At 35.0% G+C, this 27,053-nt stretch overlaps 1 protein-coding gene across 1 annotated transcript; it reads right to left on the bottom strand.

The window, feature by feature from the left end:
- Nucleotides 1-2,551: 2,551 nt before the first annotated feature.
- LOC133201011 (zinc finger protein 91-like) lies at nt 2,552-21,835 on the bottom strand. Its single transcript, XM_061336814.1, has 4 exons — nt 21,815-21,835; nt 21,661-21,723; nt 20,620-20,709; nt 2,552-8,110 (listed from the first exon to the last, which is right to left on the bottom strand). Exons 1-4 carry the CDS (start codon nt 21,833-21,835, stop codon nt 5,396-5,398), a joined length of 2,889 nt encoding a protein of 962 aa, XP_061192798.1. The 3' UTR covers nt 2,552-5,395.
- Between the last annotated feature and the right edge of the window lie 5,218 nt (nt 21,836-27,053).

Raw genomic sequence — 27,053 nt, 5'->3', positions numbered from 1 at the left:
GATATGTTCAACTCTCGCAAGATTTTGCATTTAACAAACGTTGAAATCACCAATCTCATCAAGAATTTTTTTTACGGATAAACGGCCTGTTTCTGACAGAATTCAGAAACTGTAGCAGATCATATCCAATCGATGAAAGTCGTTTAAAAATGTAAATCAATTCAATCGAGGTTAAACAAGTATTACTTGGGTAGCTTTTAAATTTATTCATATCAATACACTGTTACAATTTAATTATCAAGTGTAAAAAAGGCGATGATTTCGCCTCAAAAATGCCTTCGAATTGATCAAGCATCCAGCAGTAACATGCATCCATGTGCGTTATTAGCGATTTGTCCTCCACCTTTCTGGTTCTTTCATTTATGGATATGTTGATATCAACGTCGGTGGCAAATAATGAAAATTTTCAAAACAACAGCTTAAGGATGAGAACAGGAATAATGTTATAGATGTTTATTTCAGAGGCGTGGCTATAGGCAAAAATAAAGTGGATGCTTTTTCTGAATCAAGCTAAGGGGTCTGGGGAAGCGTTTAGCCTTCCCCCAGCCGGGGGTTGGTGGGATCCACGGAAATTGACAACATTTAGGAGTGTTAGATTGAGTATGCAGTGTTTGGATAATGCAAAAGAATTTATCTTTGAACACCGATACCAACTTAATAAAATACATTCTCATTTCAAAGAATTTTGTATTTTTCTTTAAAAAAATAATAATAATGTGGATGCTTAGGCATGCAAGCATACATAGAAGCTATGCCACTGTAATTTATAAAAACCAGGAAATATTAATCCCGCGAAAAATGTATTTCAAGTATACTATATAGAGAAATTGTCAGAGGAATATATGCACAAAGTGCGAACGATTTTATTTGCTCAGAAACATATCGGAATTCAGGAAATAAGTTAGTGTTTCTCAGGAACAGATCGTTCAATATGTAACAATAGTTGGTGCGGGAGGAAACTTTTTTTTCTTCGTGTGACATCCCGCAGTCACCGAATTTACAAATGTATAACAAATCAAGCGAGTATTCTATCTGTAGATCTTTAGATATATAATATATTAATCGAAGAAACAATGATTTATTGAAGATGCACTATTTCATAAATTAAACTATTTTCCTTCTTTAAAAAAATGGCGTCTATACGTCCCATGATTCACTTGGACATGTAGTACATGTACTCCTGGTTTGATTTTCTGAAATCCCCATTCCATTTTTTTTCTTTGGATTCCCGAAATCAAGTTTTTAGAGTAAAGTTTACTAAATAGCCATAAACATCTGATTTATTTCTGATCAGCTAAAAATTCATAATCTAACTTTTCTGTATATACTCTGGCCCCAAGATCGTTTAGCAATCCTAGACTTTTAAAATCAAAATTACAGTAATTCACAAAACGGATATTTAATATTACAAACTGACCTTTGAAAATTAAAATTCTGAGAGGAAAGTTAGGTAGAGGGGGTGATTTTCTCGATCTAGATTATATATTATAATCCCTCGCACCTCGCAGGACAGAGTACTGTATATCACTAAATTTTAACGACACATTGTTTCCACGAAATAATCCACCCTTAATAAGCCAGACAATTTTTTTTACGAATTGTGGCAATTGGTCTATATAATTTTTAGGAATACTTCTATACGCGAGAATGAACGGTTGTCTTTCAGTATTTGCCAAGATAACGTTACAATTTTTATACTTTTTCATATAAAATACTTCTGATGGGACATATATTATGGGACATATATGACCCCTGTATGACCCATGTGGCAGCCAGTGGGTAGAGCCCATATATGACCCCTCTGGCAGTAAGAGGGTTAAGAATGGTCCTGTTTAACAGAAGTCAGATCCAGCATTGGTAATGTGCATTTTTCTGATGCATCATTCATGCAACTTTGGCCGTGGCTGGTCCATTACTTAGCCATGGACCTGTTTCAAAAAAGGTCAGATCTAGCATCTGAAGCAAGTCTGGCAGTGCATCCTTAAATGCAGAATCCACACAAGTTTTATCCAGGTAGGGTTTTTAGTTACTTTGGAATAGGCCTGCTCAAAAATGTTAGTCAGAACTAGCATCTACAACAACCTAGTAATATACATCCCCAGATGCATCATCCGTTCAAGTTGTGTCTAGGCAGAGCTTATAGTTTATTTGGGAATGAACATGCCCCAAAACTTGAACCTGGTAATTCATCCGGGAAGTGTGTATCAGGTATGGCATCCAAAGCAAGTCTCATCAACGCAGCTTTAATCCAGACAAGGCTTCTAGTTACCTGGATATGGACTTCCCCATAACACTATATATTAATAAGATTCCATAACCATTGCAAGTTAGTAATTTTTTTCTTTTTCAACTTGAGTTCCTTATCTTTTTAAATTTTCAAGAGTCTCGAGTGTGAGAAAATTTGTTACTAACAAGCACAGGTTATGGGATCTGTTTCTCCCATTATACAAACATAAACTTGTGTGTTTTGATGAAATAAACATGGCGCTGAAGAAGGTGCTTATCCCGTTAGTATACCTCGATGATACGTCAAAATGAAATATACAATGGAAAAGTTAAAAGAATAAAAATTTAATTGTTGAGGTTTACCAACATACATTATACATGCATTTATGTTATCATACATGATGTCCTGTCCAACTCTTCCAAAACATAATATATATAAGAGTTCTTTCTCATATACATGTATTCCCATATGTCCTAATGTAATATCTCTTTCTCGTATTAAGGAAGCTCTTAACACTGCACACAATAGAGTTCTACTTACAGGGTAGTTTCATGCAGTTAGAGTGATCTGCCCTAGAAGTATGATAGAAAAAACGATTACATGTATTTACAGTTAATTACACAATTTGTAATAGATCAGAATATTCCTAGCATTATAATAGACAGAGAATAGGTAATTGAGTTCATATTTTCCATTAATTTTCCCAATGTTGGTAAACAACAGTGATTTCTGCTCATGAATAGTTCATCGCTTTGAACATTTTTCCTGCGGAAATAAGACAGGTACCCTATGTTGAAATGAACTAAGTAGACTCAATATGCACACCTTTATATGATTTATTTTTCTCCAAGTTCAAACATAGGTAATCAAGGATTACGAAGTTCAACTCGACGAATGTTATTTATAAGTAATGCAAATTACGCATCATATTTTTTTCCCATTTAGTGTACATCCAAAGATCAATATCCATGCAAGTTTGATTTAAGTAGGACTTATAGTTACTTGGAAATAGACCTGCTCAAAAACTTTTAACCTGTTTACTACTCAAGAAAATTTTGGTCAGTTCCAACATCCAAAGCAAGTCTGGAAGTTTTCATCCTTAGATGCACCATCTATACAAAGTTTATCATAACAGGCCATAATATTATATAGCTACTCGAAAAAATTATCTTGGTCACTCATCTGGAAAATGTAGGTCACATTCAGAATCCAAAGCAAGTCTTGAAGTATTCATCCCTAGATACATCATCCCTGCTAATTTGGTTAAAATATGGCTAACATTCACTCATGTGGAAAATCTAGGTCCGATCCAGCATCCGAAGCAGGTGAATTACTGTACATCCCTGGAGGCATCATCCATGAAAGTTTGGTCCAGGTACGGCTTATAGTTACTTGGGAACGGACCTGCTCCAAAATCTTTAACCTTGTCACTCATGCGAAAAATCTAGGTCAAATCCAGCATCCCAATCAAGTGTGGTAGTGTCCATGCCTGGATGCATCATCCATGCAAGTCTGGTCCAGGTAGGGCTTATAGTTACTTGGGAACGGACCTGCTCCAAAATCTTTAACCTTGTCACTCATCTAAAAAATCTAGGTCAGATCCGGCATCAAAAGCAAGTGTGGTAGTGTCCAGCCCTTGATGCATCATTCATGCCCTTATCCATATATCCTAGTTGAGCCGTTTGGTCTAGGTAGGGCTTATAGTTACTTGGGAATGGACCTGCTCCAAAAACTTTAAACTGGTCACTCACCTTGAAAATGTAGGTCAGATCCAGCATCCGAAGCAAGTGTGGTAGTGTCCATTCCTAGATGCATCATTCATGCAAGTTTGGTCCAGGTAGGGCTTATAGTTACTTGGGAACGGACCTGCTCCAAAAACTTTAACCTGGTCACTCATGTGGAAAATCTAGGTCAGAGCCAGCATCCGAAGCAAGTGTGGTAGTTTCCATCCCTTGATGCATCATCCATGTAAGTTTGGTCCAGGTAGGGCTTTTAGTTACCTGGTAATGGACTTGCTCCTAAAACTTTTACCGGGACGTCGACACTAACGCCGACGCCGGGGGTATAGCATAAGCTCATCTCAACTTCGTCGAGGTGACCTAAAAAGCACTTTTTGTTAGTGTTTAGAGCTTCCTTAAAAGAAACAAATCTCACTGACTTCAACATGATTTAGAATTCTGACAGTCATGCTTTTTAAAAGAATATATATAACACATATGGTAACTAGTATCTACAAGTAGCATTCTACATAGAAAAATGAAGTTTTCGTTTTCTATTAAAATGTCTTTTAACACATGGTTATGTATGAATTTGACCTTTAATGCTGCCATTTTCATTGAATACTCCCGTACATACATGTAAATCAAATTTACAAGGTTTGTTTTCTTTAATTCCACAATGTTCATCAAAACACTTTCAAAAAATAGTTTTTCCTTATACATTGCCATGTATTTAATTAATATCTAATTACTCTGAACCTTCTCATAAAACATCATTTTTAAAGTGTTCTTATGTTACCTTTTCAGTTGTTTTTTTTTCACTGAACTTTCGCAGAAACAAATCACACTTCTAGGGCTTTCTGTGGGTTTCATGTCTCTTCAAATGTCCTATCTGAATAAATGCTTTCTCATTAATTTTTACCAGTATGGGTTTTAATGTTTTAAGCATCCATTGTCAATGTACACCTCCCCGCAGTACCCTCACAAATCTTTTCACCTGTATGTTTCTACGTGTATTTTCAACTGTGTCTTTTCAACTATTGCTTTTAGCACCCATCATTACAATGTTTTTCTCCTATTTGTATTTTCATGTGTCTCTATACACTCTCTGTGAACTTGAATTCCTTCAAACACATATTTAATTTTTTTTCTTACAAATGTGTCTTCAAGTGTCTTTCAAGTGTACTTTTACAACTAATCCTTTTCCACTGATGTTGAGATCAAGTGAATAACTTTCCATTGTCAAATGCAACAGGCTTTCCTCCATGAATATCAATATGTTTTCTAAATTGTTTCTTTAATTTTGCTTGATGAACAGCATTCCCACACAATTGACTGTTTTAGAGAGCTTCACACGTTTGCATCATATCTTCATACAAGTGAATCTAGTGAAGCTGTCTTCATGTACACTTTACACAACTGTACATCTCTTGTGTCCACAGACATCTATTCAATATAGTTTTTCACCTGTATGACGTGTCCTTAGGTGTGTCTTTAAGTGTTCTGATTGGCGAAAAGTCATCAAACACACATTACATTTAAATGGCTTTTTACCTGTATGCGTCATTTTGTGTCTTAGTAAATTGCTTGAATCCGTAAATGTCTTTCCACACATATCACATTTATAAGGTTTTTCCCCAGTGTGAGTTCTTTGGTGTTTTTTAAAGCCTCCTGATTGGATAAATAGCTTCCCACACACATCACATTTATAAGGTTTATAACCTGTGTGTATCCTCATGTGTATCATTAAGGTACCTTTTTCCTTGAACAATTTTCCACATACATCACACTGATAACGTTTTTCACTAGTATGTAATCCTAAGTGTCTCTGTAATTGTCTTGATTGGTTGAATGCCTTCTCATTACACTTATTTGGTTTTTCATCTTTATGTGTTATTATGTGTCTCTTTAAGTGCCATAGTCGCATGAATGCCTTCCCACACACACCACATTTAGAAGGTTTATCACCTGTATGTGTCTTCATGTGTATTTGTACGGTACCTAATCTGTTGAATGCCTTCCAACACACATCACATTTATAAGGTTTATCACCTGTATGTATCATCATGTGTCTCTGTAAGAGCCAGGCTTCCTTGAATGCCCTCCCACACACATCACATTTACAAGGTTTTTCACCTGTGTGTGTCATTATGTGTTTCTTCAAGGAATGTTTAAGATTATAGGTCTTCTCACACAAAATACAATTATAAGATTTCTGATGCATCTGTGTCCTAATGTGTGTCCCCATGCAAGTGACCATCTTTCCACACACTGGGCACATACTGGATCTTCTATCTGTAGAAATCCTTATTTGTTTGTCTAATTGCCCAATTTGATGACTCACCCTCCTGCCCATATCAACAAATGGGTTTTCACATTTCTGTGTCCTCTCGTGTCTTTCTAAATCAATATTTTCAATGAATGGCTCCTGACACACATGCCCATTTTCACTCTGTGTCCCCATGCAAGTGACCATCTTTCCACACACTGGGCACATACTGGATCTTCTATCTGTAGAAATCCTTATTTGTTTGTCTAATTGTCCAATTTGATGACTCACCCTCCTGCCCATATCAACAAATGGGTTTTTACATTTCTGTGTCCTCTCGTGTCTTTCTAAATCAATATTTTCAATGAATGGCTCCTGACACACATGCCCATTTTCATTGTGTGTCCCCATGCAAGTGACCATTTTTCCACACACTTGGCACATGCTGGATCTTCTATCTGTAGAAATCCTTATTTGTTTGTCAAATTGCCCAATTTGATGACTCACCCTCCTGCCCATATCAACAAATGGGTTTTTACATTCCTGTGTCCTCTCGTGTCTTTCTAAATCAATATTTTCAATGAATGGCTCCTGACACACATGCCCATTTTCACTGTGTGTCCCCATGCAAGTGACCATTTTTCCACACACTTGGCACATGCTGGATCTTCTATCTGTAGAAATCCTTATTTGTTTGTCAAATTGCCCAATTTGATGACTCACCCTCCTGCCCATATCAACAAATGGGTTTTTACATTCCTGTGTCCTCTCGTGTCTTTCTAAATCAATATTTTCAATGAATGGCTCCTGACACACATGCTCTTTTTCACTGAATTCTTTCCCATACTTGTCACATTTATGAGGTTTTTCACTTGTATGTATCTTCTTGTGTCTCCGTAAATACACTAATTTACTAAACACCTTCCCACAAACTTCACATTTATCTGGATCTTTTCCCAAGTATGTGCTATTGTGTCTCTGTATATTATTTGAATGACTGCATACCTTATCACACTTTGAAAATTTTTCACCTCTGCATGACCTTGGGTGTTGTAAAGAGTCTGATGTTTGAAAAGAAAACTGGTCCAGAACACCTGTGTGTGTCCTAAAATGCATCTTTAAAATTGACTTTGCTCTGAAAATTATCCGACACATATTACATTTATAATATCTTTTAGCAGCATGTATCCTCATGTGTCTCTGCAAATGATATGATACAAACTTTCCACAAACATCACATTTATACGGGTTCCGCTTACATGGTTTTTCATCTGTGTGTGTCCTCAGATGCTCTTTTAATTCTGACTTTTCTCTGAACATTTTCTGACATATATCACATTTGTAATGTTTTTCGCCTGTATGTATCTTCTTGTGTCTCTGTAAGACACCAGATACAGAGAATGCCTTCCCACACACATCACATTTATAAGGTTTAACACCTGTATGCGTCCTCATGTGCCTGATCAAGTTTCCAGAAGTGGAGAACACTCTCCCACATATATTACATTTGTATTGTTTATCACACGTGTGTGTCCTTAAGTGCATATTTAAGTCTGACTTTTCATAATATGCTTTCTCACACAAATCACATTTAAAAGGTTTTTCACCTGTATGTGTCTTCATGTGCCTCAATAAGTGACCTGAGCGACTTAAAGTTTTCCCACACTTATCACATTTATAACGTTTATCACCTGTATGTGTCCTCATGTGTCTCCGTAACTCACGTGGACAATTAAATGTTTTCCCACAGATGTTACATTCATCAGGCTTTTTAATTACATGGGTCTTGTTATGTCTTTCTAAATTCTCTGTTTGATTGTCAAAGGCACCATAGTTGTTTAACTTTTCAGCACTGCTTTGAATGAATGAACAGGATGAAAACGCTGCCTTTTCCCCCTGTAAATTTACCCCAAAAAGCAATTCTTTTAATGCTATATTTATTTGATTGTTTGATGATATTAAGTAGAAGTGTCAACCATATCACATATAAGGAACAAGCAATGTGACATATACAAAGGATACATGTATTCAATGTAGTTATAGAATTTATTTCACGAGCGGAACATATTTTTTGTTTTATTTGCAGGAGTGAAAAACAATGAATTTTCTGATTATTACATTTTCTTTGACTTTTTTATTTGCCTCTGTTTAATATCACAGCTTTTGGCAGTCTGTGATGTCACAGCTGAACAGTTGTGGGCATCAATATACAGTTATTGACTGGGTATGAGGGTAATATATGATTTGTTGGACCTGAAGGTGAAAATGTTGCCCAAGGCTTCAGACCAAGGGCAACATTTTCACCTTCAGGTCCATTAAATTAAATGTTGCCAAAATCCAAGTCTATAATTGTTTTGTTATACCCCTCACTTAAGATAGAATGCTATACAGTGAATAGATTTCAAAAGCTTTATAAACAATATTTTGGCTTTATCAATAACTAGAAATATGTCCATGGGACATGAATGCCCCACCAAGGGTATATTAGTAATGCAACATGAGTATTTATATTAGTGTTAGGGGTGGGACGATACACAGATCTTGCGATACGATACGTATCTCGATACATATAACACGATACGATACGTATCTCGATATTATGATAAATTATAAAACTATTTGAAAAACTTAGTATTTGTTTTCATTTTTTTTCTTGAAAATAAATCAACAAATTATTCTATATCAAATCATACGTGATTTGAAATTAATACTTGAAGTTCATCAGTGTCATTGACTAAATATTTACAAAAACAATATTACTTGTACGTATTGCCAAATGTCTATAAACAAGTTGTTTACAAATAGTTGTGTAGTCCATCAAGAACACTAAAAATTCATTAAAAAAACATCAAATGTACATTATTATTAATTGCTGAAAGTCTGTAACCAAGTTGAGTTTACAAAAATAATTAATTTGCAATTTGTTTCAAAATTTTAAATTCTTGAAATTAGAGAATCAATGCTTTGTTATGAGCTGTTAGTGCCAGATGGACTAACAATTAATCTGTTAATAATATCAACTGTTGGGGAACCGATACTTTCTGTATATCACACACTTTAGCGGCTTTACATACGGAACTTTTCTTGTCCCATCTTCCAAGGATGCTTAAAAGTGAAAATGTTTTACCCCTTATCTACGACTTATTAGTTCTAAAGCGTATAGTCAATATCAATATCTCTTCGCTTCGTACAAGCCGCCATTTTCCAAGGACAACGATAGGTCGTTCGTGTATCGTTTCGTACCGATATTTTAATGCATGTATCGTAAACCGTATCTTAGCAGAAAATATCGGTATGTATCGGTGTATCGGTATATCGTCCCACCCCTAATTAGTGTATGAAATTTGATGAGAATATCTTAAATAATTTCTTTAAAATTGAAAATGAGATCTAAAAAGTTGGATATAGATGATTAATTCTCACCAAATTATGTATAAGTGCATAAGCTTACATAAATATATCTTAAATGGTTTCTTTAAAATTAAGCAAAATGCAAATTTAAGAAAAGTGAGATAAAGGTCACATGAAACTTCAATGTCAGATGTTTTTGATGCAGTTGAATAGTTCTCACAAATGCATATCAGCATATTAAGTTTGATAAAAATATTTCATAAAAAAATAAAGTGCCCCGCCACAGCATGATACGCCCGTCAAATATTGTTCAATTGTCATAAACAGTTTAGAGTGCAACAAAATCATGTCAACTTTGATACAAGGGTTCCCTTACAGAAATATCTGATAAGTGACTTATAAGTGGTTTATTCTTTTACTTATAAGTTGTTTATACTGGACTTATACTTCACTGATACATTTAACTTATAAGTGACTGATTAGTGACTCATTAGGATTTATATGCAAATGAAGTGCTTGACTTATAAGTGACTTATAAGCCAAGTATTAGCCACTTTTGCTTTATGCAAGTATAGTCACTTATAAGTGACTTATAAGTCAAGTATTAGCCCTTCATACTTTATCAAGTATGAGTCACTTATAAGTCACATATAAGTGAAGTACAGCACTGCCTTGAAGATTTTAATTTAGAACTTCCTATCATGCAGGGGTTGCATGATGTTCAAAATTTTTTTTTTTACAAATACATATGCATCTGCACTAAGATGAAATAATCAAGTTAACATTTTATGAAAAAAAAATTCCTTCTCATATGACATTCTTTGATGATGCAAACTTTATATATTATTTCAGTTTACAAACAAAAATGTTGGACAAAAAGAAATCAGTTAAGATTTAATGACCTTGAGGCTTCTTCAAATTTATGAAATCTGAAAGCAACTGAGTCAATTGATTCAAAATTTTAGGCAAAGGAAGTTAAAATAAAAAGATGATGTGAATAGAACCTACTTGTTGAACCTGATGTGAAGGCATACTCAAAATAAATTTGAAATCTCCAACAACATCCTTTCACAGAGACTAACTCAGTTTCAAATTCTTGTTGTTTATCTCTGCAGAGACAAAGTTTCTGATTGGTTAGCTTGAATACCCACAATGCAACTCAAGAGAAGTCTAGTATAATGTAAAAAGTCTAAGTCCACGCTTATTCTGGCTAATACCATGCTGATCTTCACTTATAAGTGAAGTATAAGTGAAATATTCACAGATATGTGGCTAATCTTCACTTATAAGTGAAGTATTAACAAAATCTGTTCCTCACTTATACTTACTTTGACTTATAGTACACTTATAAGTAAATTTCAAAACTTATACTTGACTTACAAGTTGCTTATAAGTGAAGTATAAAACACTTATAAGTTTCTATTGGTTTTTTCTGTAAGGGTTTCAATGATTTTTCCATTCCTTATAATACATAGTGTAGGCATTAATTATAACAAATATTATATTATAGATCATCAACTGGTTGTGTTAGAGCTTGACAAATGCCCATCTGCAGCCCCCCTCCCCCCAGCTTTCAGATTTGTGAGACATGATGCTCTGAATTAGTTGATATTTTCAAAAAATTAAATAAAATTATCATATTAAACAATATCAATTTAGTCTTAACAACTTAATCTATATCAAATTAATATTAAAAATAAAAGGCTGGCCATCAAATGACATATGCTATAAACTGACAAGCAGTTCTTTTGTCTAATTCCCAAAGGACACAGATAAGAGCTGCTTGATCAGAGATCCTCTAACAGAAATGATTGAGGCAGCTAGCCTTCCTACACTGAACTCATTAATTAATCTTTAACTGGATGCATGTCCACTCATTACTCCCAAAGGATGAATGGATCTATACATACTATCTGCTTTGTAGTGCAATAAAAATGCATATTTATGTCATTCTGAAAATTATATTTGAAAACAAAGATTTATAAAAAGAAAAAAAAAGTGTAATCTTGATGCAACATTTTTAATAAGGTCCCTGCATTACTCTTAGATTTGTAGGGACTATCTACCATAATTAAAACATTTTTTTAAAATTAATACTTGATTTTTTTTTTAGATTTAATGTTAGACTGGTTTTAAGCTGCAATCCACATGGACAACGGGCATGCTGATTCCAACCCCCCCCCCCCCCCCCCCCCAGAGTATTATTAGTTTTCATTATATTATACAATATCAAATTAGTTTATTATACAATATCAAATTAATTTATTATACAATATCAAATAAGTTTTAATTACTTTCATCAAATTCATTTTAAAAGTTAGGCTAGCCAACTATTTAATCCAACATGGCTGATTCTTTTTGCCCAGTTCCCAAGAGATATAGATAACACCTGCTTGATCAGAGGTGCTCTACCAGTTAGCTCCTCACACTAAACTCATTAATTTCTCTCTAATTTGACATGCAATTTTCTGTTATCAAATTCTTCTTGTCCAGTGCTTGATAATTACACCCATGGGAGAGGTGGAATTTCTCTTGTAACATTACATTTGTTATAGTGGATTGCTGTAAAGTATATACTGAAAAAAATAAGTATTTTCTTGATTTAACATTTTTTTAATAAGGATACTGCAACACTCTTGCATTTTTGGGATTGTGTAATCTAATAGTAAAAAGACAGGTTTTTTTTTTAAATTTCACTTAAATTAAAGGTCACAGTGACCTTGAAATAGGTCGCGACACACCTTCTACTTAAGATGCATAAATTGGCCAAGTTTGATGATTCTAAGTCCAATAGTTTTCTAGTTATGAGCCGGACAGGATTTTTCCATATTTGGCCATAGCATCTTCATTAAAGGTCAGAGCGACCTACTTTTTGTGCATGACACACCTTCTACCCAAGAAGTATCAGCTGACAAAGTTTGATAATCCTAGGCCTAATAGTATTAAAGTTATGAGCCGGACACGAGAAAAGCTAACAGACAGACAGACGGACATGAATGCCATAACATAATACGTCCACCCAAGGATACTTTGTGGCAAGTTTGATTGAAATTGGTCCAGTGGTTCTTGAGAAGAAGTTGAAAATATGAAAAGTGACTCAGGTGACCAAATAATTGTTTCTCTCTTCATACTCCAAAAGGCTAATTTTTAGGTGTTTATGTTATTGTGTCACCTAAAAGTATTGACAGACAGATGGACCTGGTGTTAACTAAAATTTCATGATTTTCTTCCTTGAAACATTTCACAGTGATTTTAACTTCACAATCATTGAATTCCTCATTATTAAATATTTCAGATTTTAATTGTTCATTAAAAACAAAAGTTCTGGGAAACTATTCAGTAACTAGGGCCAAAAAAATAATAGTCTTGTTTCCTGCTACCAGTCTGAAAAAAATGGGGTAGGTAGGTAGGAAAATTATTTTATTTTATATTTTCATTTTATTTTTTTTTCCGATTTTTTGGATATGAACAAGATCAAATAAAACATGTCACAGGTCAATATTGTCTTTTAAAATTAAATTTCATGTCTTTATGCACAACTCCAGTGGTATATAATGAAAGTCCATATTTAAAACAAGAATTTCATGAAATGCTTGTTTTGTGTTAACATGGAAATCGATTATGGTGACAGAATAATGAAATTCCAGAAATTCCCTATTTTTTTTTTTCTTCCAGAACTTAAAACTTTAGGGTCAGGTTCAAAAAAATAGGGTAGGTCAGGTAGCAGGAAACAAGACTATTATTTTTTTTGGCCTAACTTTAACCTGTAGTTACATGAGTTGTATTAACCTCAGGTTTCCTAACAATTTCCATGATTAGGCCAACTTTAAAATAATGTTTGTTTGCCCTCTCCCGACCCAGGATGAAAAAACTGGGTCGGTAGGTAGGTGATTAAATTTTTTTCTCCAGAAAATTTCAATATCAATGCTGAATTTTCAAAATTTATTTTCTGGAAAGCATAAAAAAAAAAATTGCTTCCTGGAGGTTAAAAAAAGTTTCCAGCTGGGCCATTTTTATCCAGTCGGTCGGGAGAGGGCAACCAAACAATTTTTTTAAAGATGGCCTAACCAATTTTTATTTGTTGGGAATAGGAATCCATGATTTTAAAGTGAATGGTACAAGTTTGATATATTTGATGTACCGTATATACTCGCCTATAAGTCGGTCCGCCTATATGTCAGTTGTATTTTTTAAGCCTAAATTAAAGGGATTGATCCACTAAAATACAAATCATTTTATAACTGGCATATAAATCGGATAAAGAATTTTTGAAAAAAGTTTACAGTCCCTGAAACGTTCTACTTTCCAATTTTTCCGTTCGCTCACCGTTCGTTCAGCTTGCGTTCACCATTCATTCACCGTGCGTTCACCGTTTGCTCTCCGTTCACAGTTTTGCGTTCTGCATTCACCGTGCGCTCGCGTTCACTGTTTACAAAGCGTTCACCGTTCGCTCTCTGTTTGTTTACTTTGCGTTCACCTTGCGTTCAGCGTTCACTTAGCATTCAGTCTTCACTGTCATTTGGAACTCCTAAGTGAAAGGACTTATCTTTTTTGTAAGTAAGAATTTACGGGATTTGAAATTCAATAATTAGCATATCCTGTTTAAAAGATCATTATTTTTTGGGAATAAATTATCTACAGTATGTTATAATATTATTCTAACTTAGCTATTAGGTTATTAATTAAATTACTCTGGAAAATAAATGTTGTTATAAGTATATACCTATGTAGAACAATGCTGAAAAATTAAATATAAATACGGGCAGTATACGGGTACTTCAAGCACTGCAACATTTTGTTGTTATGTTAAAGACGACAAGTCTTTAATGGAGAAATAATAATCCACGTCAATTAATTTACCAACTGCAGCAAAATTACGAAAGTATTTATAATATTACTAATACGTTTTTTTTTCAATTATTATAGAAATATATTATTAGAACTAGTTCTGAGAATTATAAATAGTACTGCTGAGATCCAGTTAATTAAATATCTTTGGAGCGAATTAAATTGATAGTGTGGTTAAAAAATATTTATTTAAATGTACATGTAATATACTACAATTCATATATAAATTCTATTGTTAGAGAGAGAAAAATTCCTTTCTTCACAATAACTTTATATGTTTGCCATTCAATATGATTGAGCCCCCCCTTCCCCTTTTTCCACGTAGATCGGTTACTCAGTCAGTATTTCCAGTATATTTTAAACTGATATTCAAAAAGATGATAACGCATTTTGCAGCACAAAAAATTTCAGTCTCAAAACAAACATGCATCTAAAAAAGTCATTAAACAATAGTAGTTCAAAATATACACGTGCCAACGGTGGTATTTTAAATTGGCCAGGGAGTTTGTTTCAAATTCATTCGAAGTGTTTATGCCCAATTTATTTAATTTATTAATCTATTTATTGGAAAAATTGGAATCAGATCTAGAAATATCAAACATGTTATAACTTCTTGGAAATACTACAGTGTAGACTTTCACACCTGCACAGTGTCGAATGATTTTGATTGACAGGACAAGCACGTTGACTTCAGGTGAACTTGAAGCAGGAAAATAAAACCCGATTATGACTGTCAAACAAAGTGAATTTGTTAATAAATAAAAAAGGTTACTTCCACTGCCTGACATATTGAGATAAAAATTAAGAATTTTTGTTTACACAGGTACATGTACATGCATTTGTGGAAAGGGGGCTAAAACAGAAACTCTCTATCTCTCTCCCTCTCTCATTTGTCTGTTTAATTAAAACTATGACTTGTATTACTTAAATACCAAGTTCTGAAATTTTAATCTATAACAAATAGTATGAATGCTTCTTTGTATCACCTTGCCCGAGTATAATCACGGGGAATTGTCTACAGATACATCTAGAAGTCTGCTGAATAAATCATCATTAAAAACAAGAGGCCCATGGGCCACATCGCTCACCTGAGCACATTGGCTAGGCAAAAGCACAATCAGTTCAGTATTGAAAAGACCGGGGGGGGGGGGGGGGGGGAGGAGGGGGGCTTGAATTTTAAACTACCTGATGATGCTTCCATGTCAATATAACAAATGGCTTTGTTGTACTTGAGAAGATTTTTTAAAAAAAATTCCCATATATTCCTTTGTAAAAATTTGATCCCTCATTGTGGCTCCTCCCTATCCCAGGGGTCATCATTTGAACAAACTTGAATCTACACTACCTGAGGATGCTTCCATATCAATATGACTAAACATAGCTTTTCTGTTCTTGAGAAGAAATATTTTTTCTCTATGTTCTTAAGTAAAACTTTCCATGCCCCATTGGGCCCCATCCTACCCCTGGGGGTCATCATTTGAACAAAATTGAATCTACACTACCTGAGGATGCTTCCATATCAATATGACTAAACATAGCTTTTCTGTTCTTCAGAAGAAGATATTTTCCTTTATATTTCTATGTAAAACTTTGATCCTCCATTGTGGCTCCGCCCTACCCCCGGGGGTCATGGTTTGAACAAACTTGAATCTACACTACCTGAGGATGCTTCCATATCAATATGACTAAACATAGCTTTTCTGTCCTTGAGAAGAAATATTTTTTCTATATGTTCTTATGTAAAACTTTCCTTCCCCCATTGGGCACCACCCTACCCCTGGGGGTCATCATTTGAACAAAATTGAATCTACACTACCTGAGGATGCTTCCATATCAAAATGACTAATCATGGTTTGCAGTTCTTCAGAAGAAGATATTTTCCTTTATATTTCTATGTAAAACTTTGACCCTCCATTGTGGCCCTGCCCTACCCCGGGGGTCATGGTTGGAACAAACTTGAATCTACACTACCTGAGGATGCTTCCATATAAATATGACTCATCATGACTTTGCTGTTCTTGAGAAGAAGATTTTTAAAGATTTTTCCTATATATTTCTATGTAAAACTTTGATCCTCCATTGTGGCCCCACCCTACCCCCGGGGGTCATGGTTTGAACAAATTTGAATCTACACTACCTGAGGATGCTTCCATATAAATATGCCTCATCATGGCTTTGCTGTTCTTGAGAAGAAGATTTTTAAAGATTTTTCCTATATATTTCTATGTAAAACTTTGATCCTCCATTGTGGCCCCACCCTACCCCCGGGGGTCAAGATGTGAACAAATTTGAATCTACACTACCTGAGGATGCTTCCATATAAATATGACTCATCATGGCTTTGCTGTTCTTGAGAAGAAGATTTTTAAAGATTTTTCCTATATATTTCTATGTAAAACTTTGATCCTCCATTGTGGCCCCACCCTACCCCCGGGGGTCATGATTTGAACAAATTTGAATCTACACTACCTGAGGATGCTTCCATATAAATATGACTCATCATGGCTTTGCTGTTCTTGAGAAGAAGATTTTTAAAGATTTTTCCTATATATTTCTATATAAAACTTTGATCCTCCATTGTGGCCCCGCCCTACCCCCGGGGTCATGATTTGAACAAACTTGAATTTACACTACCTCAGGATGCTTCCATATAAATATGCCTCATCATGGCTTTGCTGTTCTTGAGAAGAAGATTTTTAAAGATTTTTCCTATATATTTCTATGTAAAACTTTGATCATCCATTGTGGCCCCACCCTACCCCTGGAGGTCATGATTTGAACTAACTTGAATCTACAACACCTGAGGATGCTTCCATATAAATATGACCAATCATAGCTTTGCTGTTCTTGAGAAGAAGATTTTTCCTATGTATTGCTATGTAAAACTTTGATCGTCCATTGTGGCCCCACCCTACCCCTGGGGGTCATGATTTGAACAAATTTGAGTCTACACTACCTGACAATAATTTCACATTAGTTTCATATTTCCTGGCCCATTGGTTCTTGAGAAGAAGATTTTTCAATAATGCCATTAATTTTTTGCTATTTTGTTATTATCTACCCTTGGAGGGGGCGTTGCCCTTCATTTGAACAAAATTAATCCCCTTCACCCAAGGATACTTTGTACCAAGTTTGATTTAAATTGGCCCAGTAGTTCTGGAGAAGAAGATGAAAATGTGAAAAGTTTAACAACGCCAATGACGACAGACAAGGACAGATTTCGATCAGAAAAGCTCACTTAAACCTTCCTTTTTCCTAATAGAATAACTCTGTTTTACAGTTGGAGTTGTAAATCAGAAGAATTACTAAAATTTGAAGATGCATTGTTCTAGTGATGTGTTGATTAATCTACTCTTTGATTAAAAGCTCTAAATAAATAAATGAGCTCAAATTTATTCATCATAAGTATTTTTTTTTTAAAATTGTCATGTCATAATTTCCCAATTGGTGATAAAATGTCATTAAATTCCAAATTCCAAGGGCCTAGGCACCATTCCCAAAATGCAGTGGAAAATCCCTGTGATTTTTTTTTATCTAAGAACATCTGGTGATACTATGATTTTAAACTAAGAATATCTTGGAAAATTATCAGTGAGAAAAGTACATTGCACAAGTCCAGCACAATCTCTTGATTAAGCTAGGCCAAAATAAAAAATAGGTTTGTTTCCCCTAACGCGACCGACCCACTTAAATCGTGCCGACTGAAAAGTTTTTTTAATAAGATTATTCAAACATTTATTTTTATTGTTTATCAACTTTATCAAACACAATTTCACCAAAATTGGTTTTTTATCAGAACGGCAGCTTTTGTTTTACTCTCATTTGGCACCCACATGTGGCCACAGAGGGTTATTTAGTGTTATAAAACAACGGCGATCTATCAGTCTTAATATACATATTTAACTTATTAGAATCCTACACTCTTGAATCATTTCGTGAATTAAAAATATACCATGACTAAGGAGTGTTAAGATGGTATTTACAAATGTGTCTTCTAAAATTAACTTACGTAGTAAGCATGGCGAAGCCTGCCTCATGAGCAGAAGAGGGGCCCAATTTGTGTATGCATATCAATAAATTTCACTCGATCCATTTCATTCATTTCGATCTAAAAAAACACTTCATGTATGATTCTATTTTTACTATATAGGACCATAGGATTTGTAAATATCTTTGTATAATTAATTCATCTTGATGAATATAATTCGGATGTCGTTACTTCATTCCTTTTATTTATGGGGTAAACTTCGTGACAATAACATTAGATATATGAAACTTTAATCATTTTTAATATGGTTTGGTTGAATTAAATATTGTTTATACAGGTACTCTCTTTTCAAATAGTGTTGAAATCTTTAAAGTTGGCTTATGGTACGGCTTCCTGAGACGTCCAGTGTATTAAGTGTAAAATAGTTTGTTTCTTTGCTTTAAAATACTTTTAAAAATTGCTGGGTAGACATTTGAACACCTGCCTGGTGGAGGGCTCCTAATTTAGACTTTTTCTCGGCACTTATGGCCAATGATCATAAAGCATCAGTAAGGGATCTTTATCGTGCCAACATCAACATGTATACTGTGACACTGCATGGCTCTACGTTTTTTTACGGTCTCATTTGACTGACTAGTTTCCATGCCCCACGTCGGGATCTGTGACTTGGAATAAGCTCCTGAATTACGTCGTGACTTCAAAACGGAACACTAGAATCACTTCGCCACGCAAGGCCCTTGACATTTTATCTGTGTAAGCACTCGAAGATGATAGTAGGTTTGAAAAATATATATTCGGATGGCCGATGGTTGAGTATTTGCGAATCTTGTCTTTTTGTAAAAATTCAATTTCAATAAATTTACGCTGGCCTGAGATATTTCACAAGTTCAAATGAATAATATTTGTGAATTAATTTACCATACATGTTGCTTTTAAATTTCATTTGTATGATATTCGGTTTAAAAATCGGTTTCTTTTGTTCTTTCTTATTTATAGAGATATTATTCAATTTTCGGAATGTATTTTCAAAACTGCTGTCAGAAAAAAAATAATTTACCTACCTACCTACTCAACTTGAAATTTTAGGGTCGGGTTAGGGGAAACAAAGATATTTTTAATGATGGCCCTATATAGCTTGAAATAGCTATATAGCTTTATTACGCTATTCAACATAGCTTGATAAAGCTACTTATATGCAGTTTTTAACAAAAATGTTATTTGTGCAAAATAGACAAAAAGTCGCAAGTATTTGACTATTCATATATGTACTATGGGCTATCAAAACAACAACCAAAATCAAAGATAGTTCCAACATTGCAGCATTTGAATACTTTTAAGCAAAAGATGAATTTCCATTGTTTGGGTAACTGTACACTACCTTGTGCGTTGAGGCATGGATAAGTATGATTGCTTCTCATTGTACTGAATTATTACCAATCAATTATCTTGTTGACCATAATTTACCTCCTTTATAATTTCATTTGAGATCTAACTGTATCAATTGCTTTATATAGCCCCCAAAACTTTTAGAACTTTGAGTACAAAGTCCCTTAAGGAGACACAATTTGATGAGTGATTTTTACATGCATTATTTTCAGAAGAGTTCAAGGTTGAATATTATCGTTGCACCAAGGTGCGACTTTTTGTGCATGCTGAGAAAATAATACATTTGAGAAAAAAGTGTGATAAAATAGCTAAATCAAGCTATTCTGAATAGCTTAATAAAGCTATATAGCTAAATCAAGCTATATAGCTAAATCAAGAGATTTTGCCGGACCTGTTGTAAAGTATGTGTACATGTACATTGCATATGTCCTTAAAACCACCACAATGTTTCCATTTTTACAGAACTATAGGACAATACCAGCATCTTGATGCAGTGCCCCTAATAAGGCCTAGATAAATAAATTGTGTTTTTGGTTCCCCAACCGACCCTAAAAAATTTATCAGCAGATATTTTTCCAGGAGTAAACTATTCAAGTTTCACTATTATGTATTAGAAATCGTAATCTCAATCACTTCCGTGTTTCAGAAAATGCATATCTTATACACATTAATCAGAAATGTTTTGACAGCAATTTCCCCGGGGGAAAATGATAGCATGCATGCCGATAAAATATTAAAATAAAATAAAATGTTTTCCCTACCTACCTACCCTATTTTTTCTCAGGTTGGCATAGGAAACACACTATTTATTTATCTTGGCCTACTCATTTACCTTCAACATTTTCTGCTGTTGATTCATCATTTTCTTCTTTCTCCTCATTTGCAGGGCCAGAATTCCCAAATATCTGTTTCTCTTTCTTTTCTACAATCAAGAGAGTAATTTATAAGGGCATTTAATTCTTTCATTAACCCTCTATACACTGCACACTAAAGAGTTCCATTTCCATGGTATTTTTATGTAGTTAAAGTGATCTGCCCTTAGATGTAAAATGAAATAAATTGAAATCTTAAGTTTATTATTCAATTTGGAATCAATTCAAGCATTCTAAACATGTCATTTTTCCTAGTTGAATTAATTGAACACTCTATTTGCATGCATTTTTCCCATTTAAGTAAGCAACAGTGATATCAGTTCACCACCACTTCATTATCTTTGTCAGTGTTTTTCCTGGGGGTAATTGGCAGGTACCCTATGTTGAAAATTAAATAGATAAACTCCATATTTATATCTTTATATGGTATGATTTTCTCAGAACCCCCGAAACATTTTTCATTGGTGTATAGAGGGTCCTTAAATTCTTTCACTGAAAAAATTTAAAGGGCAAATGGCACTGAGGGTTCCTTGGGTCACCTGCAAGATTATAGCAGCTACAGTGTCTCCTTTGTCTCTGACAATTCAGTAGTATAATGAGCAAGCAACTCTCCAAAGACAAGGGATGATGACACATTTTAGTGATGTGAAGTAAGTTCACTGAATTTTACACAAAATATCTTAGAGGGGTCTAAATGTAAATGGAAATATATACCTTTTTTCAGTGATAAAGATTTTTCTGATAATTTGCCTTTTTCAAACTAATTTTGATTTTTTTAATGTATTAAATCTTCAATATATTTAAGTTAAAGAGATTCACAATAAAAATGAAATCCTTGATCTGTACATGGAGGAAGGAAGGCCGAGGGGGATCTGTCTATAAGTACAAGTAGTATCTTGTCAAAGTAGCTAAGTAAGTGATAGCACGTTTGCTTCATGATAGAGAGGCCCAGGTTCAATTCTCGTTCTCCATGCCGCTTCAAACCTAAGGTGTAAACATACGTAGTGGTCCTTCACCAAGCGCCCAGCACTAGAGACGAAAGTCACAGATCCATCTGATGAGACCTTAAAAATTGAGGTCCCATGTCACCATAGGCTTGGCATAATAAAGAACCCTCAATACTCAATGGCCCTGAGTGCCAAGTATGGGTCTGACTTTGAAGCCCTTAAGTGACATCTCTAAATGAATGGAAGGGTCTTGAATGGGATGTAAAACAACATACAATCAATCAATTTATAGTCGAAATAACCCTGATGGCAGACTCAGAGAAACAGGTCTGGCCATTTTCCGGTTGGTCCAGAACAGGGTAGAAATACAAAGACAAGTGCTCAAGATATATTTCAATCTGCAATACCAACTAAAATCATATACGAAATCTCAAAGAAGTTTTCAGAAAAACAGTTTATCATTGTTGACATTTTCTTAACTTTGTTCCATTTGCCCTGGCATGCATACCAAGTCTTGTTCACTCAGGCCTAAACTAAAAACAAGAGGCCCAAGGTCCTTAACGGTCACCTGAGTATAACACAACAATTTAGAAGTTTAATACACTGACAGAAGATGCTTTGTTGCCCTAAAGCAAGAGAAGTAGGAAGATCAGGATCAACAAAATAATTAGTCTAGTATTCAGTATCAACTCATAACTTAAGTTCTAATATGTCCCCCACTTAATATTATCACCATGCAGACTATTAACAAACTATTAGTGCTTCTGTACTATTTTTAAACCCATATTAAGACCTCTAGCATTGACCTCTCTTATGGTCTTTGAAGAACTTTTAATAAGATAAGTTATTTTTGTCTCATTTTTATTTACCTATTACTTACAGGTCTGCCTGATTATTAAAACTAAGAAAGTACTTTTTGAATTATACGATAAACATTCTTGCATAATTATCTTATTCTATTAATCTTTCAAATACATTATTTACAGTGATTAATTATCAAAGGTGAATGGAAAAGGGGAATAACTTCTCTCAGTAGAATACAAATTAATAGAGCCCTGTCCAGGACCAGAATGCTTAGACAAATTGTCCAGATGTTCAAAAATCTGGTAGAAATACGCTTACTTATATCATTTAAACTTTTTACTCAGTTTGCTTTCGATATGCCCAGCAGCAGAGAAGAATTTCACAGGTACAATGCATTTTCACTACAGATTCAACAAAGCCTTACCCTAACACCAGAACCCAAGACCAAAGGTCAAGAAATTTACAAATTTGGAAGAGTTACCCTCATCATCATAACTATGGACTTCAAAGAATTAACACTTTTCCAATATATTATCAAAAGACCCCCCCCCCCCTTCCTCGTTATGCCAGAACCCCTGACCCTAGGACCACAAGATTTAAAAATTCTGTTCTAAGCTCCCATCTTCATCACAGCTAAGCAATTTATTTATCAGCTCAACACTAAGGAGCAGACAGGATTAGTTAAAGATTAATTAATAGAATTAATGCATTTTCACTATATAATCAATAGAGCCCCCCTCCCCCCCCCCCCCCTCAAGAACCCCAAAAACTGAGGCCATGTATTTAAAAATTTTGGAAGAGGCATCCTTGCCTATCATAATCATGCACTTAGTTTGTTTAAATAATCTCCAGTAGCAAAGAAGAAGATTTTCATAGAATCAATGCATTTTCAATATATAATCAATAGAGCCCCACCCTAACATCGGAACCCCTGACCCTGGGGCCATGAAATTCACAATTTTTGAAAAGGCATCCTTATGCATCATAACCATGCACTTGGTTTGTTTAAATAATCTCCAGTAGCAAAGAAGAAGATTTTCATAGAATCAATGCATTTTCACTATATAATCAATAGAGCCCCACCCTAACACCGGAACCCATGACCCTGGGGCCATGAAATTCACAATTTTTGAAAAGGCATCCTTATGCATCATAACCATGCACTTAGTTTGTTTAAATAATACCCAGGAGCAGAGAAGAAGATTTTCAAAGAATTAATGCATTTTCACTATATAATCAATAGAGCCCTGCCCTAACACCAGAACCCCTGACCCAGGGGCCATGGCTTTCACAATTCTGGAAGGGGCCCACCTCCTCCTCATAACTATGTACTTAGTTTATCACCTTAATGCCCAGGAGCAGAGGAGAAGATTTTCAAAGAATTAATGCATTTTCACTATATAGTTGATAGAGCCCTGCCCTAACACCAGAACCCCTGACCCTGGGGCCATGAAATTCACAATGTGGGAAGTGGCTCTCTTGCTCATCTTAACTATGTACTTAGTTACTTAATTTAATACCCAGGAGCAGAGAAGATTTTCAAAGAATTAATGCTTTTTCACTAGATAGTTGATAGAGCCCCGCCCTAACACCAGAACCCCTGACCCTGGGGCCATGAATTTCACAATTTTGGAAGAGGCACTCTTGCTCATCATAACTATGTACTTAGTCACTTTACTTAATACCCAGGGGCAGAGAAGAAGATTTTCAAAGAATTAATGCTTTTTCACTATATAATCTATAGAACCCTGCCCTAACACCAGAACCCCTGACCCTGGGGCCATGGATTTCACAATTTTGAAAGAGGCACTCTTGCTCATCATAACTATGTACTTAGTTACTTTATTTAATACCCAGGAGCAGAGAAGAAGATTTTCAAAGAATAAATGCATTTTCACTATATAATCAATAGAGCCCCACCCTTACACCAGAACCCCTAACCCCGGGGCCATGAATTTCACAATTTTGGAAGAGGCACTCTTGCTCATTATAACTATGTACTTAGTTACCTTATTTAATACCCAGGAGCAGAGAAGAAGATTTTCAAAGAAATAATGCACTTTCACTATATGATCTATATAGCCCCACCCTGGGGCCAGAACCCCTGACCCTGGGGCCATGAATTTCACAATTTTGAAAGAGGCACTCTTGCTCATCATAACTATGTACTTAGTTACTTTATTTAATACCCAGGAGCAGAGAAGAAGATTTTCAAAGAATAAATGCATTTTCACTATATAATCTATAGAGCCCCGCCCTAACACCAGAACCCCTGACCCTGGGGCCATGAATTTCACAATTTTGGAAGAGGCACTCTTGCTCTTCATAACTATGTACTTAATTACCTTATTTAATACCCAGGAGCAGAGAAGAAGATTTTCAAAGAAATAATGCACTTTCACTATATGATCTATATAGCCCCACCCTGGGGCCAGAACCCCTGACCCTGGGGCCATGAATTTCACAATTTTGGTAGAGGGCTCAATGCTTATTACAATGATGCCAACAGTTTGACTGCTTGATGTCCAGGAGTAAAGAAGAAGATTTTTAAAGATTGCATTATTTTTGGTGGTTTTAGCCCCACCCCTCAGGCCCCAGGGGGGCAGGGACCATGAAATTCTTAATTTTTGTTCCCCTTAACCCATAGATGCTATATGCCAAATTTGGTTGAAATTGGTTGAGCGGTTTCAGAGAAGAAGCTAAAAATGTTCAAATGTTAACGCACGACGCACGCCGACGGACGAGAACGGATAGCAATAGGTCACCTGAGTGACTCAGGTGACCTAAAAAATATGTTTGTTTCCTGTAACATTCCAAAACAAAATCAAGGGTTGGCAGGTCAGAATTTTTTTTTTAATTTTTTTTTATATTTTTATTTTCTTTTTTTGCTTATGAATAAAGGAGTAAAAAATCCCCGGACTGAATTAACCAGGTGTGATATTTACAGCAGGCACCCAATGTGACTGTCTAGCAGCAGAAAACAAACTTCAGAAAGTTGTCACTGTTGTGGGGGAAATGCATGATGTTACAATAATGATAGCTGCAGAACTTTAGCATTATGGTTTTATGTTTTAGTCTTTGACCATAAGGCTACAGATCCCATAATGCAAATATTGTGCAATTTACGGCGCAAGATTTTCTGCGCACTTTGGGGATGTATTTTCCCACTTTCCAGCTTTAGTCAATCAACTGCCTTTCAATTCACCTAATTCTAGACACATTCTATTTCTAACCAATCTATATATTTTATGATTTATCCACCTTCTAACCCTTTCTAGTCGTCTCTACAGACCAATAAACCCGCTTGTGAATTTTATGCCATCGGCCGACAACAAATTCACAAATGAGTTTATTGGTCTGTAGAGACCACTAGAAAGGGTTAGGTGGTGGACAAAATATACAAGTTGGTTATAGAATATACTCTTCAAAAAAGAAACTCATACCCGGTAATAGACACAATACCCTGAAAAATGTAAGATATTTTGTCATACAATTTTTTTTTTTTTAGATGTATATATGATTCATTCGAGTAAAAAGTGTTATTTTTTAATGCAATTGTTAATTGTACAGCTATTCTACAATCTCACAGACAAAAAGACCTGATTTTGCAAAATGCTAAAAAAAAAAATTTTTTTTCTCAATTTTCATTTGTTGGTTTCTGATGCAATTCTTTAAGGTAGCAAAGGGCTATCAAAAGCTGGGGTTCTTGATATTTTGATTCTGGTTTTATCTGATCATTGACAACATTTTAAAATGCTGCATCTGAATGTTGCATATCACAAAAAGGAAAATAAGCGACTGGAAGCAAGTGTACCACAGTGTACAATTGCAAGAGGTTTTAATGTTAGGCATAGCACCATCCTTAACCTATAAAACATATACCATCAGCATGGAACATCCATTGTTTGCCAAAAATGTGGCAGACCACATGTGACATCAGCAGCACAGGATCGCTTCAGTAGTTTGTGTAATTTTCGTGAATGTTTCACAATGACGTCATCTACAGCATATGTTATCCGTGAACTGCACAGCATATCTAGTAAGACCGTTTGTAGCTGACTATATATGGAATGCTGGAATTATTGCAAGAGGATTATTCATGCCATTGTTCTGACCCCACAACACCACAAGTAAAATCCACCTGTGGCATCACTCTTTTGTTTGAGCGCTCCATCATTAACCCTTACATATTGGCTTCAGAGTTCTCAGACCAACAAAGTATGGTCACAGCAACATCGATGAACATTTTGGTTTAGCTACTAGTCCAGAATGTTTATCGCTAAGCCTGTTGCAAGTTTAAGAGTGTATAAGCTTTGTAATGAACGTTTTACAGAAAACTGCCTCCAGAACGTTGATAGATTTAGTGGTGGTAGTGTAATGATATGGAAAACGGTATTACAAAAAAGTAAGACTGATTTGGTTCATATTCAATGAACTTTGATGGAAAAAGACACTCTAACGATGTTCTACCTGCACATGCCTTTCCAATATTGCAGCATTCTAGAGCCGTATTTCAATCTGACAATACACAGCCACATACGGCTCATTTGACAATGACATCCTTGCAAAGCAACAGCAACCTGTTTCTCCCATGCTCATCTAAATTGCCAGATTTAATCCCAATTGAACATGCATCGGACAAA

Source organism: Saccostrea echinata, unplaced genomic scaffold (assembly GCF_033153115.1).
Source record: "Saccostrea echinata isolate AGI-Se365-2 ecotype Australia unplaced genomic scaffold, CSIRO_AGI_Sech_v1 ptg000042l, whole genome shotgun sequence".
In the NCBI taxonomy this organism is placed as follows: Eukaryota; Metazoa; Mollusca; class Bivalvia; order Ostreida; family Ostreidae; genus Saccostrea; species Saccostrea echinata.
The sequence above is the reverse complement of the archived record's forward strand: the minus strand, read 5'-3'. Positions and strand labels throughout refer to the sequence as shown.

Excerpts from the sequence above, each read along its gene's own strand:
- LOC133201011 (XM_061336814.1), bottom strand. The coding sequence starts at position 21,835 with ATGTCACTTAAGGGCTTCAAA. Across the intron at positions 20,710-21,660 it reads GCTTGGTGAAGGACCACTAC|AAAAGAAAGAGAAACAGATA; the intron begins GTATGTTTACAC and ends TCTTGATTGTAG. Across the intron at positions 8,111-20,619 it reads AACAGCAGAAAATGTTGAAG|GGGGAAAAGGCAGCGTTTTC; the intron begins GTAAATGAGTAG and ends GTAAATTTACAG.